Raw genomic sequence first — 16478 nt, 5'->3', positions numbered from 1 at the left:
CACATATTTATCCGACTAAGGAATAGGATACATTTATCTTGTTATATGAATCCAATTTTCATTTCATTTGAGGAGATCCTTCTTTTTCTAAATAATATCTGTCATTTAAACCAATAGCATTCCTACAGATAGGTACCTATTTCAAGTTAATAGAGGGTGAACATGTGAGCTCATGGGAGCAGAATTGCTATTTTAAAAATAAATCAAAACAATGGAATTATTGTTTGGTTTTGAGTCATAATCATGAGAAATTTTTCGTGTCATTCCTCTGTTTGTATTCATGTAGAATAACAAAATTAAATTGAATGGCCCATGTGTGCAGAGATTCTAGAGAGTGGAGAGAAAGAGGACCATACAGAACGAAATCAAAAATATATCCTAATCAAAGTCTATGTGAGTATCGTTATAAGTCCGGATAGTGAGAGTGTTTTATCACATTCCATCTCATCTCATCATTATAATTTTTCTAAATTTTTACATAAAATATAATAAATAATTCAACTCTTTCGATTCCTAAAAAAATAATAATATTAAAAAATAATATTCTAATAATATTTTATTCAACTTTTATCTCAATTCATTTGATTTTAATTTATTATTCAAATGGCCTCTGAATGATGGCAATCTTTGCGACAGTGACAGGTGACTTTATCTGTGGCAGTAAGACTCAAAAAGTTTCAAGGCTTGAGAGAGAGAGACAATCGGGAGTAGTTCTGTGTAGAAAAATTGAATACCTGGTCTGCCTGAATGACCCAACCTGACCCACCTTATAGAAAACGATTTAGATAGGCTTTCAGGTCAAACCCGATAAACGCCAGTTTCATCTCCTCCATTTCATGTAGCCTTCGTTCCCCTTTGTTAGTCACCTGCTGATTCCTTCCCCTCAGTTTGTCGCCGGCTTATTCCATCTCAGATTGTCGTTCAATTTCCAAGAGAGTCTGCACATCTTGATGTTCTTAAAATGGCTATAGCAGACGCCAATGGGAGCTAGTGAAGGCAAACCTGACTCATGGGTTCTGGCTTTTCCTGGAGGGCAAGATGAAAGTGTCTATGAGGAAGAGCTTTGAGATCAAGAAATTACACACCCAAGTGGTGGATGGATGGTGGTGACAGATGGGTATATCTTTCTTTCTTTATTTTTTGGCAATTTTAGCTTTTGTTTTGGTTTGTGGCCTTCAAAATCTATTATGGACTGAAAGGTGGAGCAGCTTTGAAAAAGAGCGAAAAAAAATTACCTTGAGATCATGGGGAAAAAGTGAAGCGGATCGAACGCGAGGGTGTGGAAAGAGGAACAGGTTTTCAACAACTAAAAAAAGCGTAGGCAATGGAAATGAGTAAGCTTCAAAGAATGAGAATGAGAGTGCATGGCTACAAAGACATAGAGAAAGAAATAGAGGGTGTAAAAGGAAGAAGCAAAGGCCCACATCAGATATTGGAGGGGAGGTTGGTAAGGGAAAGGAGGTCATTAAAAGGAAGAAATGGGAGGGATGGATGGGTCAGGCAGAGGATATTCAGAGTTATATTTTATGGCATTTTAAAGACTGAATTATGTTGCATTTTTAGGTTTGTGGAAGGGTAAGACAGAAATGAAGGAAGCAAGTGGAGGGTGGAAACTAAGTAAAGTCTCTTTGCAGGCTGATTTGAGTTTTGGGTTAAATTAGATTTTAAAATAATTTAATTTTTTGTTTGTGAAATAATGGGTAAAAGAGTTGATAATGGTGTAATAAAGAGTTGATAGATTTGTAAATTAATTGTTTCTTCTCATTAATATTCATTTTTGTTTTTAGTATTAAAAAAAAAACAATTTTTAAAATGGGTTGACCCAACCCGAATTGGTTGACTCGGGTTGCCCAGTCCAGATGTTTGGGTTGGATCGGATTAAGCCAGAAATCTGATTGGGTTGATTGGGTTGCATGCCTAAGAGCATCCCCATCAGCATCCCCATACCGAGATTTTCCCTAAAATTTGGGGATAAAGTTTAGGGTTTTGATGAAAATGGCTCTCCATCTCAATCCCTAAAATGCGGTTTGGGTTTCCGGTTTGTACAGTAATACCCCATATTTGTGCATCTACTGTTTGTCCCCAAATTGTTTTTCTCTTTCTTAGTCCCGCGTTTCTCTTCTCTGGACAGTTGGGTGGCCGTGCGAAATCACCTCCTCGACTCCTCCCTCGCAATCAGACGAATCTTGCACCGAATGTGGGTAATCTCTAAACTTTCGCTTTCCTCCATGGCTGGATTCTCACCTATTGGCCTATCTCTTTCTATGTTTCGGCACCTTCCATGGCTGGACTTTGTGAGAATCGGGATCCTCCATGGTTGGCCACCGAGCTTCTCTATCTCAAAAACAAAATCCCGCATCTCGGTTTAATCATGGTTGCAGTGATTTACCATGATCTAATTTTGCTTAAACCTCTAGATTTTTGTATGTATGATCTGAAAACCCTAGCTATTCTTGCTCAAAATAGGCGCTGAAAATGGTTGGAGAAATTGGGTTGCTGAGAATTTGTTGTTTCGATTACCATTTCTCTGAGATTTGATAACTCCACTGATATCTGTTGAAGGGCCGAAATTGATATTGTTTGGATCTGAAACTTTGTGGTTGTGTATGTTCTTCTATGCAGATTTTTTTTTATGTATTTAGTAATCTTTTCTTGCTCAAAATACTAGATTTGATGAGCAATTTAACTGGGTCTGAAAATCATAGCTATTGTTGCTCTGTTTGGGTTATTTGGATGGTTGTTGATATCCTTGTTGCTCTGAACATCACTGGATAGATTTTTTCTAAAATTGGGAGTGCTGTTTCGATTACCATGCCACTATTTTATTGTGCTGATTTCATTTGTGGCTTTCTATGTGGAACATATTTGGTTATGTAGTTGTATAAACTGAAAATTATGTTTGGCAAGCTGATAAATCTTCCAAAATTTGAGTTAAATTCTACTGATTTTTGTGGTTCTCTGCATCCTATATTGATAGGTGTGATATTTTTTATGCCAATAACATGTGCAATATTACCATTAATTTTCCTTGGTATCTCATTTAGGTGTGAAGATGTAGGGATTGATTTTTGGACTTATACTATCTAATGGGTTGGGGCCCAAATTTTCTGGTATTTATTTTTGCACTTATACCTTTCCAATTTCTTTTGAAAATGTGTACTCAGTCCATATGTGGCTTTTTGTGGCTGGTGGATATTCATTTACCCTTCATTTTGAACAAATTTGATAGTTGAATACAGTGATGAATTGTGAAGATCGGGGAAGTTATTATTTGTTTTCAGATTATTTTATTTGAGCTTCCATGTTAATATTATTGGTCTGTGCAGATTCTGTTTTCAGATTAATAGCCATTTCCGTTAATTAATTTTTGTTCCATTCTTGTATATCATTTGCAGTGTTTCATATATATCGGGCTAGGGATGCATTCCAATAGGCTATGATGATGGTGTTATAGGGGGGGTTAATTCACTAGTGTTAATTAGGGACCCATCGTTATGGCGGGGTAATCCTCATCCGGATGACCATATTGCAGTTTGTGATACTTTTCACAAAATGCAATCGGGGTTCAAGTGGGGTTTTGCAGCCATTCGATGTTCGGGGCCTTACTTACGCATGCTGTCAATATTTACACCATTCTTAGCCGTTTTACTAATTAATATATTTTATATTATAATAAATACTTGATTCGGATGGGGATGCTCTTATTTTTTTTATTTGTGATTTGCATGCTGTTTTGGTTGGTGTTTTGTATTATGTTGTGAATATAATTAATGTGTAAAGTAAACCCCCTCGGCTGTGATGATGACAACCGCATGTAGGGATACGGGATATGATTGGCCATCTCCTCAATGGCTAGGTAACCCGGACGGCCAACAAGTACTGGCAATCGGTGTTGCAGCCATGAGTGGGTGGCCAAAAATCTTTGATGTCACCATTCGGTTCCTGAGCCCCGAACAAAAGATGTAAACTTTTCCATTTTATTTGGGCTCTAACATATAAGTGTTTTATTAGAGATGGATTCACAAGACCCTGGTCATATGTACTTCACCAACCTCCTAAGTGAAGATCCTCAACTCGAGCCCACTTATGGTGGGCAATGTGGAACATCTTCATTGATCCTTGATGACTCTCCACCTCTACCCCCTAACGAGCCTATCGGCATTAGGAAATCAGTGAGGGGTGCAAATTTCACCCCCGAGGAAGACAAGTTACTTGTTTCCGCATGGCTAAATTGTAGCCTTGATGCCTTCCAGGGAATAGATCAAAAACACTCCCAGCTTTGGGAAAAATTTTTTGAGTACTTTCAACAATTTAAAGAAACCACAAATGAGCGGACAATAAAATCTTTAATTCACCGGTGATCGGTGATCCAAAAGGCCACAAACAAATTTTGTGCGAAACTAGCCCAAGTTGAAGGGTTAAATCAAAGTGGCATGACCGAACAAGATAAGGTAGAATTTCCAAATCATTACTTCAGTAATTTGAGTTTAATTTCTCGATTGGTACATTGGTTTAATATTTTAATTTTTTTCTCATGCAAGTTTGAGAAGGCGAAGCTTATGTACCAATCACTCGAGAAATGCTCATTCCAGTTCGAGCATTGTTGGCACCTGTTGAAGGACCAACCTAAGTGGATTTGGCGCGCCACAAAGGAGGATCCAAAGCGGAGGAAGACGATATTCCCATCCCCGACCCCAACTCGATGTTCTGGAGCTACAGTTGATTCAGTTTTTTATCTCGAGGTGGATCATGTGATGGAGAATGAAGTTATCGAGCCCGACCGACCAATTGGAAGGAAAGCTGAGAAAGGAAAATGAAAGGCCCAAGGCCAGCATGCAGAGGAGAACTTCCAACTCAGGAAGATGAAGTATACTCTGTTGGAGGAGTCACGCGCTCAGGAGAAAGAGTTTTTTCGTCTTAAAGCTGAGAAGATGGCGTATGACAAGGAGACGGAGGACAGAAAATTACGTCAAGAGGACGAACGGCTGCGGTTGGAGGCTGAGAAAGTGGAGCTCGCAAAGAAGGAATCAGATCAGCGCATTATGATGATGGATGTGAGTGTCATGCCAGAATTGCAGCGGCAGTTTTTCCAGCAACTCCATAGGGAGGTCATGGCGAGACACAGTCGGTCCGACGATTTGGATTGATTATTTTGTATTTGATTTCTTATTTTATGTTTGTAACAATTATATATGTGTAAAAATACATGTAATTAATCTTTTTTGTATTTGATAATATGGGAAGTATGATAGGGTTGTGCAATTAATGACTCAACGACATTTTCAGAAACAAACTTGATTACCATTAATATATTCGGGAAATTGATAACAATAACGAAATACAAATGCAAATCCGATTAACTTAAACATAGGTCACCAATTACATTAAGGAAATAATAAAAGGTAAAGCAACCCTGACTAATGTTGTGAATATAAAAGCCATTGATGTTCAATTAGATCTTCTTGAAGCTGATGATGTGTCGAGCTGTCTCTAATATCATGATGACGCTGGATGAAGTCTGTAAGCTCAGTTGTATGATTGCGCGACAATTCGGAGAGATTATCATCAAGTTGATCATATTCAATGTTCAGACACTCACTATCATCACGCTCGTCTTCAATTATCATATTATGTAGAATAACACATGTTTTCATTATATTCGTTAGTTCCTTCACTTTAAACATTCGAGAAGGTCCACGAATGATAGCAAATCATTGTTGAAGTACCCCGAATGCACGCTCGACATCTTTCCTTGCGGATTCTTGTGCTTTCACAAAATTTTTCTTCTTATTCCCACGTGGTGATGGAATCGTCTTCACAAAAGTTCACCACTTGGGATAAATACCGTCCGCAAGGTAATAGCCCATAGTATAGTCGTTGCCATTGATGGTGTAATTGACTGGAGGAGCACGCCCTTGGGCAAGTTCCGTAAAAATAAAAGATCTCTCTAGCACATTAATATCGTTATGTGAACCGGGCATACCAAAAAAGGCATGCCATATCCAGAGATCATATGAAGCAACTGCTTCTAAAATAATAGTTGGTTCATGGATGTGGCCAGAGTACATACCTTTCCAAGCTGCGGGACAATTTTTCCACTTCCAATGCATGCAATCAATGCTTCCCAGCATTCCTGGGAATCCTCGTTGTTCACCAACTGCAAGCAATCGGGCTATATCATTAGCAGTTGGAGATCTTAGATATTCTTCTGAAAAAACAGTTACTACTGTCTCAGAAAATTTTTTTAGGCTCTCCATTGCGGTGCTTTCACCAATACGTATGTATTCATCCATAAAATCTCTAGCAACCCCATACGCCAGCATTCTAAGTGCTGTGATGATTTTTTGCATACAAGATAAACCGAGTCGGCCGGCATTATCTCTTCTCTGGACGAAGTACGGGTCGTAAGACTCTACTTCATTTAGAATACGAAGAAATAGGGGACGACTCATCCGAAATCTCCTTCGAAATAGATTCGAGGGATATACTGGATTTTCAGCAAAGTAATCACGAAATAGACGCTCGTGTCCCTGAACATGATCACGTCGAATAAACTTACGACGTTGGCTATTGCCATGTCGCCTCGATGACTGACCATCCGCCTCCATGTTTTGAACATCGCTATCATTTTCAGAGGATACGTATGTCAATAATTTGCGAAAGAAAGTACGAGCCATTTGATGAAAGGAGTAGGAGATGAAAAGATGCAATAGAAGTTTGGTTTGTATAGAGGAAATGAGGCTTGAGTTTGCATATTTATAGAGGAATTACTGCTATCATTTGACATAGGAGTAAAAATGTTACCGTTTGAGAGAAGACAAAAAAAGTTACCGTTGGAGAAAAGATAAAAAAATTTACCGTTGGAGAAAAAACAAAAAATATTACCATTGGAGAAAAAACAAAAAATATTACCGTTCGTAGTTAAGACAGAAAATATTACCGTTGAAGAAAAGTTGCTGAAATATTACCGTTGCATCCAATTAAAAAATTTTATCATCAATACGTGACTTTCGGTTTTTCATTAGAGATATTGAGTCCGGATCTAATTAAATTTGTCATCACGTTAGAAAATGCACTAATTAATAAAAACATTTTATTTTATTCCTACGAATTTCAATTTTTAAAAAAAAATACTGTATTGGATAGTCAAAATCTCCAATAAATATTTAGTAGAAAGTGATATTTTAAAAAAAAGATAATAAGACAAAACAGTTAGTAGTTAAGATTGTAAATGGAAGAGAGAAAAAAAAGTAATAAAAAATAATAGAGAAATATTATTTAAAAGAATAGAGATAGGGATGAGAAATGGGATGTAGGAGGTTTTTAGAAGATAAACAAATTTTAGGGATAAATTTGAGGAAATGAGTATTTGAGTTAAATTATAGGGATGAGGATGTAAAACCGGATGGGGATGCTCTAATCGGGAGTAAGAGAGTTCAAGTGATTGAAACCAGAATTTAAACCTAGCACAAAACAATGTCATTTGCTCTATTTAAAACGCCGTGTATATCGTATTGTTTTTTAAATAAAACAATAAAAAATTAAAAAAAATTGGATTGCAGATGATTGCAAGAAATCTAGCCCAAATGTACAGATACTTTAAAGAAAAGAAACAAAAATAAAATAAGTTTGGATAGTAAATTGAGTTGAAATGAAAAAGTTGAATTGTTTATTATATTTTACATAAAAATTTAAAAAAAACTATAATATTAAATTAATATAAAATAAGATAAAAACACTTTTTATATATAAACGGAATTTAATTTTAAGAAATGGGAAATTCGGACTTGGAATGCATTGGCAGTCCGTTCGGTCCGATCTAATTTTTTTCATCTTTTTTTTGGCAAATATATTAATAAAAAAAGTTATTTAAATTACTAAAATTAAAATTAAGTGAATTATTAATATGGATTATATAACTAACTCATTAAAAAAATATTCAACTATAATTATATTTAAGATGTTGATAGTTACTACTTACTAACTTAGACTTTAATATGCATAATTATTAATAATGTCCTATATTAAAAATTAAAATTCTAACATTTTATATATGGTTAATTAAAATCAAATAATTTTACGGAACATAGATTTTTTTTTTTTTTGCTTGCAACATAGGTATTTTAAAAAACATTACCTAATTATAGATTAGATGAAAATTATATAAATAACTTATACAACTACTATATAAAATAATATTATATATAATATTTTAGAAAATATATATATACTAATTCGATCAATTTCGACCCAGTCCAGTCTAAAAATGACAAACCCCAAAACCGAATTAATTTCAATCCCACAAATGATGGATCGAAATCGATCGCAAGAATTTTCGATCCAGCCCGGTCCAAATCAAACCATTCGATCAAGTCGATTTTTCTAGTCCGAACCAAAAATTCTTTAGTCCTAATAAATAGTGTGATCTACCTAATTGTTTGAAAATAAAATATTGTTGGAAAGATTTCTTCAAGGTGTGGAAAACAAAGGTTTTACTTCTTTCAAATTTATTTATTTATTTTATTAAGAGACAAGCAATTTATAATGTCTTAGACCTTTCCATGCACCATTCATTAGGATTAGATTGACAATATCTTACAATATCTGGTCATGTCATCATACTTGACGATAATACATGATACCATTTTAATTTAAACTTAGGAATGCCAATTGATAACTTCCATAATTAGAAGATCTTAGACAGCTCTTTTACCCAGTTTGCAGTACTCAAAGTGAAACGGTCCTTCATGGATTATGGGAATGACTGGCTACAAGGGATGTTTGGGGGGAGAGGGATACCCTGTCTCAAAATGGGGTAATAGCTCCGACAATTTTACTAACCTGTGGGCAGAATTCCGTTGCAAACTTGATGCAAGAAACCTTGACCTCAGAAACCTTGACCTGGTTGCTGTAGTCTACTATAGAATTTGGCAAAGCATTTGTCATGAAGCATATGAGTCTATCACAAATTTCAAGTTAAGCAAAAAAAGTAAGTTTTTGTCATAAACCCAATGCTTGGATGGGGGATTATCCTAGTGGAGCTCTACTATCTAGTCTGAAGTGGATAAAATGAAGTGGAATCCTCTAAGTTGACAAAAAACCGTCAACGGGTTTTGAATGAGGTCTAAAAATTCTTGGAGTAAAGTCAAAGGTACCTAACACTAGTGGGTGCTGCTAAGACTTATAGTAATGGTTAATTCGAACTACCATAAGGTAAGACTTTGATGACGTATTCACAGGTGGTGGATGGACTTGTGATATGATGTGGTAACAGCATGAGCACATGATTTATGAGGAACTATAAGGCATCCACCCTATATAAGGACATGAATAATAATGAATAAAATCTTTTTATGAATGCAAGCATGTTATAAAGTATGAAACTCTAATGTCAATGATGTTATTTTTCTTATAAAAGCAAGATCATGTCAATCATGCATACATGCCATGTTTATTATCATGCATGCTTTATAAATTGATGGTAGATTAGATGCATAACTTGTTAAGATTTGTAAAAATCTCATCATAGTAGTCCCAACTATCATCCCCACATAGGATGGTAGAAGCTATTCTAGGTGATTATGAGGACAGATGAATCGACCTTGATGAAATCAATTAGCAAGAGGTTAAGTTTGGAAGACCTAATGGAGACTATCTTCCAATCTTTGAATGACACTTTACTTTAGATAGTCAAGCAGTGTAAGTGGCTCAATCTGTAGTTAAGAAACTATATAGTCATCTATAATTAAGGAGTGCATACTTTAGTACAATGTTTCTTTTGAGTTAAGGTCATGTTTGGATGGATGATGAACCTATTTATGTATTAATGTTATGAAAGGTATTTTGGGATTTAGTCTATTCTGGTGCATTGCATATTGATAGAAGCATGCTAAGTGCATTGCATATTATCTATTATAAATGGGGGTATATAACCTGGTATTGCATGTCCTAACCAATCTCCGTCAAATCTCGAGCAAAGGTTGGGGGGTCATGTCTATCTATTTTATTTTGCTATTCAGTTAAACCAATGACTCGTTATTGTAATAGATAGCGACAACCATTTCATACAACATGCATATTTTTTTATTTTCCAATAGATTTGCTTCTTTCATTAATGGAAATATTTTGATGTTGTGAGTAATATCTCTGGTTGCTTGCTATTTAAGAATTCTTGTTTAGGCAATTCATATCATCCATAGATAATGTTTTAATCTAAGATTTCAATTCTTTCATGTTTCAACAGTAGGTATATTATTTCACAGAGCTAAAGTCACTGCGACGGTGGCAGTGACTTTCTGTGGCAGTAATCGGTGGTAGACTCAAAAAGTTTCAAGGCTTTAGAGAGAGAAACGATTGTGAGTAGGTCTGTGCAGAAAAATTGAAAACCCGGTCTGCCAAAATGATGACCCAACCCACCCGATAGAAAACAGTTTAGACTAGCTTTCGGGTCGAACCCAATAAACGCCAATTTCATCTCCTCCATTTCCCGTAGCCTTCGTTCCCCTTTGTTTGTCACCTGCTGATTCCTTCCCCTCAGTTTGTTGCCGGCTTATTCCATCTTAGATTGTCATTCAATTTCCAAGGGAGTTTGCACATCTCGATGTTCTCAAAACGGCTCTAGCAGATGTAGATGGGGCAAGTGGAGGCAGCCCTGACTCACAGGTTCTGACTTTTCCTGGAGGGCAAGATGAAAGTGTCTATGAGGAAGAGCTTTGAGATCAAGAAATTTCACACCCAAGTGGTGGATGGATGGTGGTGACCAAAGTTTTGAATACTGTACCAGATACCTTACCAATCAAGGCATTGGAACGAAATATTTTGGTACCGGTACCGTTTCGTATACTATTTTGGGATAGTCGATATATGAATAAATTATATATATACAAATTATATTCTAAAATAATAGTCTATATATTAATAAATTATACATAAATACATATATATATATAAATTATAAAGAGCCTGATCTGAATTGAGAATAAAAAAATGAGCTTACAGTTTGAAAAAATAAAAAAATAAAAAAGGTAAAGGCAAAATACCGGCCGATACAGGTCGAAATATTGACCGGTATTTGGGGCGGTACGAAACAGGTACAATACATGTATCGGACCAGTGGCCGGTACAACATATACCGACCGTACCAGCCGGTATAGTATGATATTTAAATCTTTGGTGGTGACAGATAGGTATATCTTTATTTCTTTCTTTCTTGGCAATTTTAGGTTTTGTTTTGGTTTGTGGCCTTCAAAATTTATTACAGACTAAAAGGTGGAGCATCTTTAAAAAAGAGCAAAAGAAAAAATTACCTTGAGATCATGAGGAAAAAGTGAAGCAGATCAAATGTGAGAGGGCGTGGAAAGAGGAATAGGTTTCGACAACCAGAAAAAGCATAGGCGATGGAAATGAGTAAACTTCAGAGAATGAGAATGAAAGTGCATGGCTACGGAGACAGAGAGAAAGAAATAGAGGGCATGAAAAGGAAGAAGCAATGACACAGATCAAACATTGGATGGGAGGTTGGTAAGGGAAAGGCGATCATTAAAAGGAAGAAATGGGAGGGATGGATGGGCTGGGCAGAGTATATTCGGAGTTTTATTTTATAGCTTTTAAAGATTGAATTATGTTGCATTTTTAGGCTTGTGAAAGGGCAAGACGGGAACGAAGGAAGCAAGTGGAGGGTGGAAATTGGGTAAAGTCTCTTTGCAGGCTAATTTGAATTTTGGGTTAAATTAAATTTTAAAATAATTTAATTTTTTGTATGTGAGATAATGAGCAAAAGAGTTGATAATGGTGTAATAATTAATAATAAAGAGTTGATACATTTGCAAATTAATTGTTTCTTCTCATTAATATTCATTTATGTTTTCAGTATGTTTTTTTTATAAAAAAAAAAAAACTAATTTTTAAAATGGGTTGACCCAACCCGAATTGGTCGAGTCGGGTTGCCCAGTCTAGATGTCTGGGTCGAATCAAATCAGGCAAAAAATCTGATTGGATTGATTAGGTTGCATGTCTAACCAAGAGTGAGAGTTCAAGTGACTAAAACCATATTTTACATCTAGCACAAAACGATGCCATTACTAGGCCTATGCAAAATAAGCTCATAGCCCGTCCGTCTGTAAGACCCAACCCACCCAACCTGAATAAAGTCAAGTTCAACTTAACTACGGGTTCGACATCTTCCAACCCGATATTTATCGGGTGAAACCGTAACCCAGCTCTGAGAATGAGGACAGTGAAAGAGGTGAAAGAAAAAGTTGAGAAACCACTCGTAACCTTTCCTCTATTCGTCATCAACATTCTGTTAATGCTCCCCTCTGTTGTTACTCCACCTTGCGTCCAAATCTGGTTCATCGGGTCTATCATTTCTTTCTTGCTGTTCACAGCTTCGAACCCGTTTCCAGATCTAGTTCATCGGGTCTATCATTTCTTGCTTGTTGTTCATAGCTTTGAATGCATTTCTGATCATCTATGAAAAAGAAATTTTGGGGCCAATATTTTAGTTTCTAGAAAAGAAGTTTTGGGGCCAATATATCCTTACTTTAAAGGCTTAAATCAGATGCGGGCCAATCTTAGATTTCAGGCTTGATTTTTCCAGTCGGTGTCCTAGGCGACAAAAGATTTTCTCAGAAGGATGCTCTGCAAGGACGGTCCTGAAGATTCTCAGCGGAGCAAGTTCTGAGTAAGCGCCTCTCGTTTACTTATTTAGTCTTATGCTCTGTTTGGTTGCTGCCGAAGCTTCCCTTTTGTTTTCCTCATAGCCAAATAGGTTTCGAAAATATAAAAAAGCTGAGAGGTATTTGAAACAGGACACCCATGGATAATGCTCTTGGTATAAAGCTCACGGAGGTGGGAACCTACCATCTGTTGCAAGTGTTCTTTGTTTAAAAACTACTACTTCTAAGATGCCATCAGGCTGGAAAGTTGGAGAAGACAATCGGAAAGTTGGTATAAAGCTCACAAACATCATCATCTAGTTGTCATCTTTATCTTAAACATTATTTTATGAGAAAAATGGACTTCGTGTCATGCAGTAGCTCTAATGTATTTTTTTTTTTGCAACAGCAGCACTTGTAAGTTTTCATAATGCTTTTACTAGAGAATCGGTGCGGGTCAGGTTGGCGCGTTTTTAAGTCTGGGCCGGGTCGGGTCAGGCTCAAACCTGGGTTGCAGGCCTAGCCATTACAATTCGGATGAATACCCAAAATCAGCATACCCAACCTACTGCACCTAGGTGAGAGCAAAGAGAATATTTGAATATATGCCTAGGAGTATAACCAGTCCAATTTGGTTTAGTTTTGGACAAAATCTAAGACCGAACCAATAATATCATTTTTGTATTTTTTTTAAACCGATTGCGGACCGGTTACCCTCCTAAACCGGTACTTTCAGTTTTACCGGTTCCGATCCAGTTTTAATATATTAAGTATATTAGTATTACTAATGTGTTTATCAAAAGAAATATATTAAGAATTTATTACGCAATAAAATGTATTTAATATATATTTTATATTTAAAACAAATGATCAAATAAATATTCATGTTTAACATTAAAATGTTATATTATAAATTATAATATATTATTTCATACATAATTATATATATTATATATAAAAAAATTAAATATAATATAAAATATATTATATATAATATTAAAATTTAATAAAATATATATAACATGTGGTCCGGTCCGATGTTGGAAAACGTAAAATCGATTATTGATCAAATTTGACCGGTTTTTAAAATAAAGAAACTGATTTCGGACCAAACCGGTCGAAAGCCGAACTGAACCAACTAGTTTCGGTCGGTTTTCCAATTTTTTGATTTATTTTTACACCCTTATATATGCCCAGTTACAATTCATATGAATATCTATCTGAATTTATCCGAATATCCAGATTCGAGATTGGACTTGCAAAAAATCCGGCCCGGATGTATAGATACTTTAAAGAAAGGAAACAAAAATAAGATGTGTTTGGATAATTAGTTAGTTGAGATAAGATAAAATGAAATGAAACTTAAAAATTGAATAAAATATTATTATAATATTATTTTTTAATATTATTATTATTATTATTATTATATTTAAAAAGGTTAAATTATTTATAATATTTTATATAAAATTTTAAAAATATTATAATAATAAAATAAGATAAAACTCTCGGTATCCGAACTTAATTTTTAAGAATGGGAAATTCGATCTAAGAGCATTAGTAGTGGGCTCAACAAAGTTAAATTTTAGTTAAAGAATAACTAAAGTGCAAAATAAAATACTACAATAGGCTCAACAAATGAACAGTGAATTTAACTTTTGGCTATATAGTTAGCTAAATTTATTAAGTGAAAGAGACTAGCCAAAGTTCAAAATCAATAGTTTAATAAAATAGTGAAAGATTTGTTGAGTTTATTATTTGATGTTATAAAAAGTGACTAATTAATATTTATAAAAATAAATTTTTTAATTAAATTTTAACTAAAATTTATTGAGGTCATTACTAATAGTCTTAAGATGCATCGACAGCCCACACCCACGTAGAAAAGAGCAATAGGGTGCCCACACATTCCAAATTCCAGTGTCCAGAGGTGACAGCCTGAAAGGGACACCTGAGCCGCACTACAGCAATAAAAAACAGTTCACACCTCCCACTGTCCGCTTCGTGTCCCCATATGCACACCCTCCCCCTCCAAGCGCCATCTCCAAATGAGAGATGCTATTCTTCGTTTAGATTTCATTATTTTTAGTTAAATTATATTTTAAGTTATGATTTAAATAATTGATATGTGAAATCTAAAACAAAAAGTAACGCTTTTCATATACTTTAATAAATGGATAAGAATATAAAGAAAAAGGAAAACCTTTTAGTGTTCCAAATTGTTAGCCCTTTTGGATCTGGCCATAGTGTTATATAATAAGACGACAGGTATTTGAATTTGAAAGTTATCAGATTGACTTAATTTTTTACATTGAATTTGAAAATAATGCTTGAGATTTAAGAACATCTCTTATTACCTACTTTCAGTTCAGGCCATATATTTCTCTCTCCAAGAAATAAAAAATTCAGGCCATGCACTAATCCGCTGCTTATGATCAGTACAAACGGGTGAAATTAATAAAACATGACATCGTTTAATTTGAAAAATAAATTTTAATATTCGAATTTTATAAATCAAATATTATCATTAAATGAAAAATAATAGTATGGGTGAATTCAATCATGTGAAAGTTTTTGAAACTAGACTGAAACCCTTCACTCTAGCATTTTCTCACCCTGGACCGAATTGAACATCCATAAGGACCAAACCAGATCGGTAGTTATCAGTCCGTTCGGTTCAGTCCAATTTTTTTCATCTTTTTTTGGGCAAATATATTAATAAAAAAAGTTATTTAAATTACTAAAATTAAAATTAAATTAATTATTAATGTGGATTATGTAACTAACTCATTAAAAAAAATATTCAACTATAATTATATTTATGATGTTAATAGTTACTACTTATTAACTTAGACTTTAATATGCATAATTATTAATAATGTCTTATATTAAAAATTAAAACTCTAACATTTTATATATGATTAATTAATATAAAATAATTTCATTGTATATAGATTATTATTATTTTCTTTTTACTTGCAACATAGGTATTTAAAAAAATATTACCTAATTATAGATTAGATGAAAATTATACAAATAACTTATACAATTACTATATAAAATAATATTATATATAATCTTTTAAAATATATTTATACTAATTCGGTCGATTTCGGCCTAGTCCAATCTAAAAATAACAAATCCCAAAACTAAGTCGATTTCGGTCCCACAAATGATGGATCGAAATCAATTGCAAGAATTTTCAATCCAGCCCAGTCCAAACCAAACCATTCAGTTGAGTCAATTTTTTTAATTCGAACTGAAAATTCTTCAGTCCTAATAAATAGTACGATCTACCTAACTGTTTGAAAATAAAATATGGTTGGAAAGATTTCTTCAAGATGTGTGGAAAATAATAGGTTTTACCTCTTTCAAATTTATTTATTTATTTTATTAAGAGACAAGCAATTGATAATGTCTTATCTAACCTTTCCATGCACCATTCATTAGGATTAGATTCACAATATCTGTCATGTCATCATACTTGTTTGGGGGGAGAGGGATACCCCTGTCTCAAAATGGGGTAATAGCTTCGACAATTTTGCCAACTTGTGGATTGAATTCAGTTGCAGACTTGATGCAAGAAACCTTGACCTAGTTGTTGTAGTCTACTATATAATTTGGTAAATGAGGAATGACTTGATTTTCATAAATAATTTCTGTGTTCTGAAAGCACTTATTAAAACTGGAATCTCATATATGGAAGAATTTTCCTTGGCCCAAGCAGACCTGATGGCATGGTGGTGCCGAGTTGTCTCCAGCAGAATGGATCTCCTGGCAACCCCCAGCTCCTCCATGGCTCAAAGTAAATTTTGATGCTAGATT

General features: G+C 34.6%; 1 protein-coding gene across 1 annotated transcript; it reads right to left on the bottom strand.

Moving 5' to 3' along the window:
• Positions 1-5721: 5721 nt before the first annotated feature.
• On the bottom strand, positions 5722-6257 carry LOC122291770. Its single transcript, XM_043099735.1, has one exon. The coding sequence runs from the start codon at positions 6255-6257 to the stop codon at positions 5826-5828; it is 432 nt and encodes a 143-aa protein (XP_042955669.1). The 3' UTR covers positions 5722-5825.
• Between the last annotated feature and the right edge of the window lie 10221 nt (positions 6258-16478).

The sequence above is a fragment of the Carya illinoinensis genome, chromosome 13 (assembly GCF_018687715.1).
Source record: "Carya illinoinensis cultivar Pawnee chromosome 13, C.illinoinensisPawnee_v1, whole genome shotgun sequence".
Classification (NCBI taxonomy): Eukaryota; Viridiplantae; Streptophyta; class Magnoliopsida; order Fagales; family Juglandaceae; genus Carya; species Carya illinoinensis.
The sequence above is the reverse complement of the archived record's forward strand: the minus strand, read 5'-3'. Positions and strand labels throughout refer to the sequence as shown.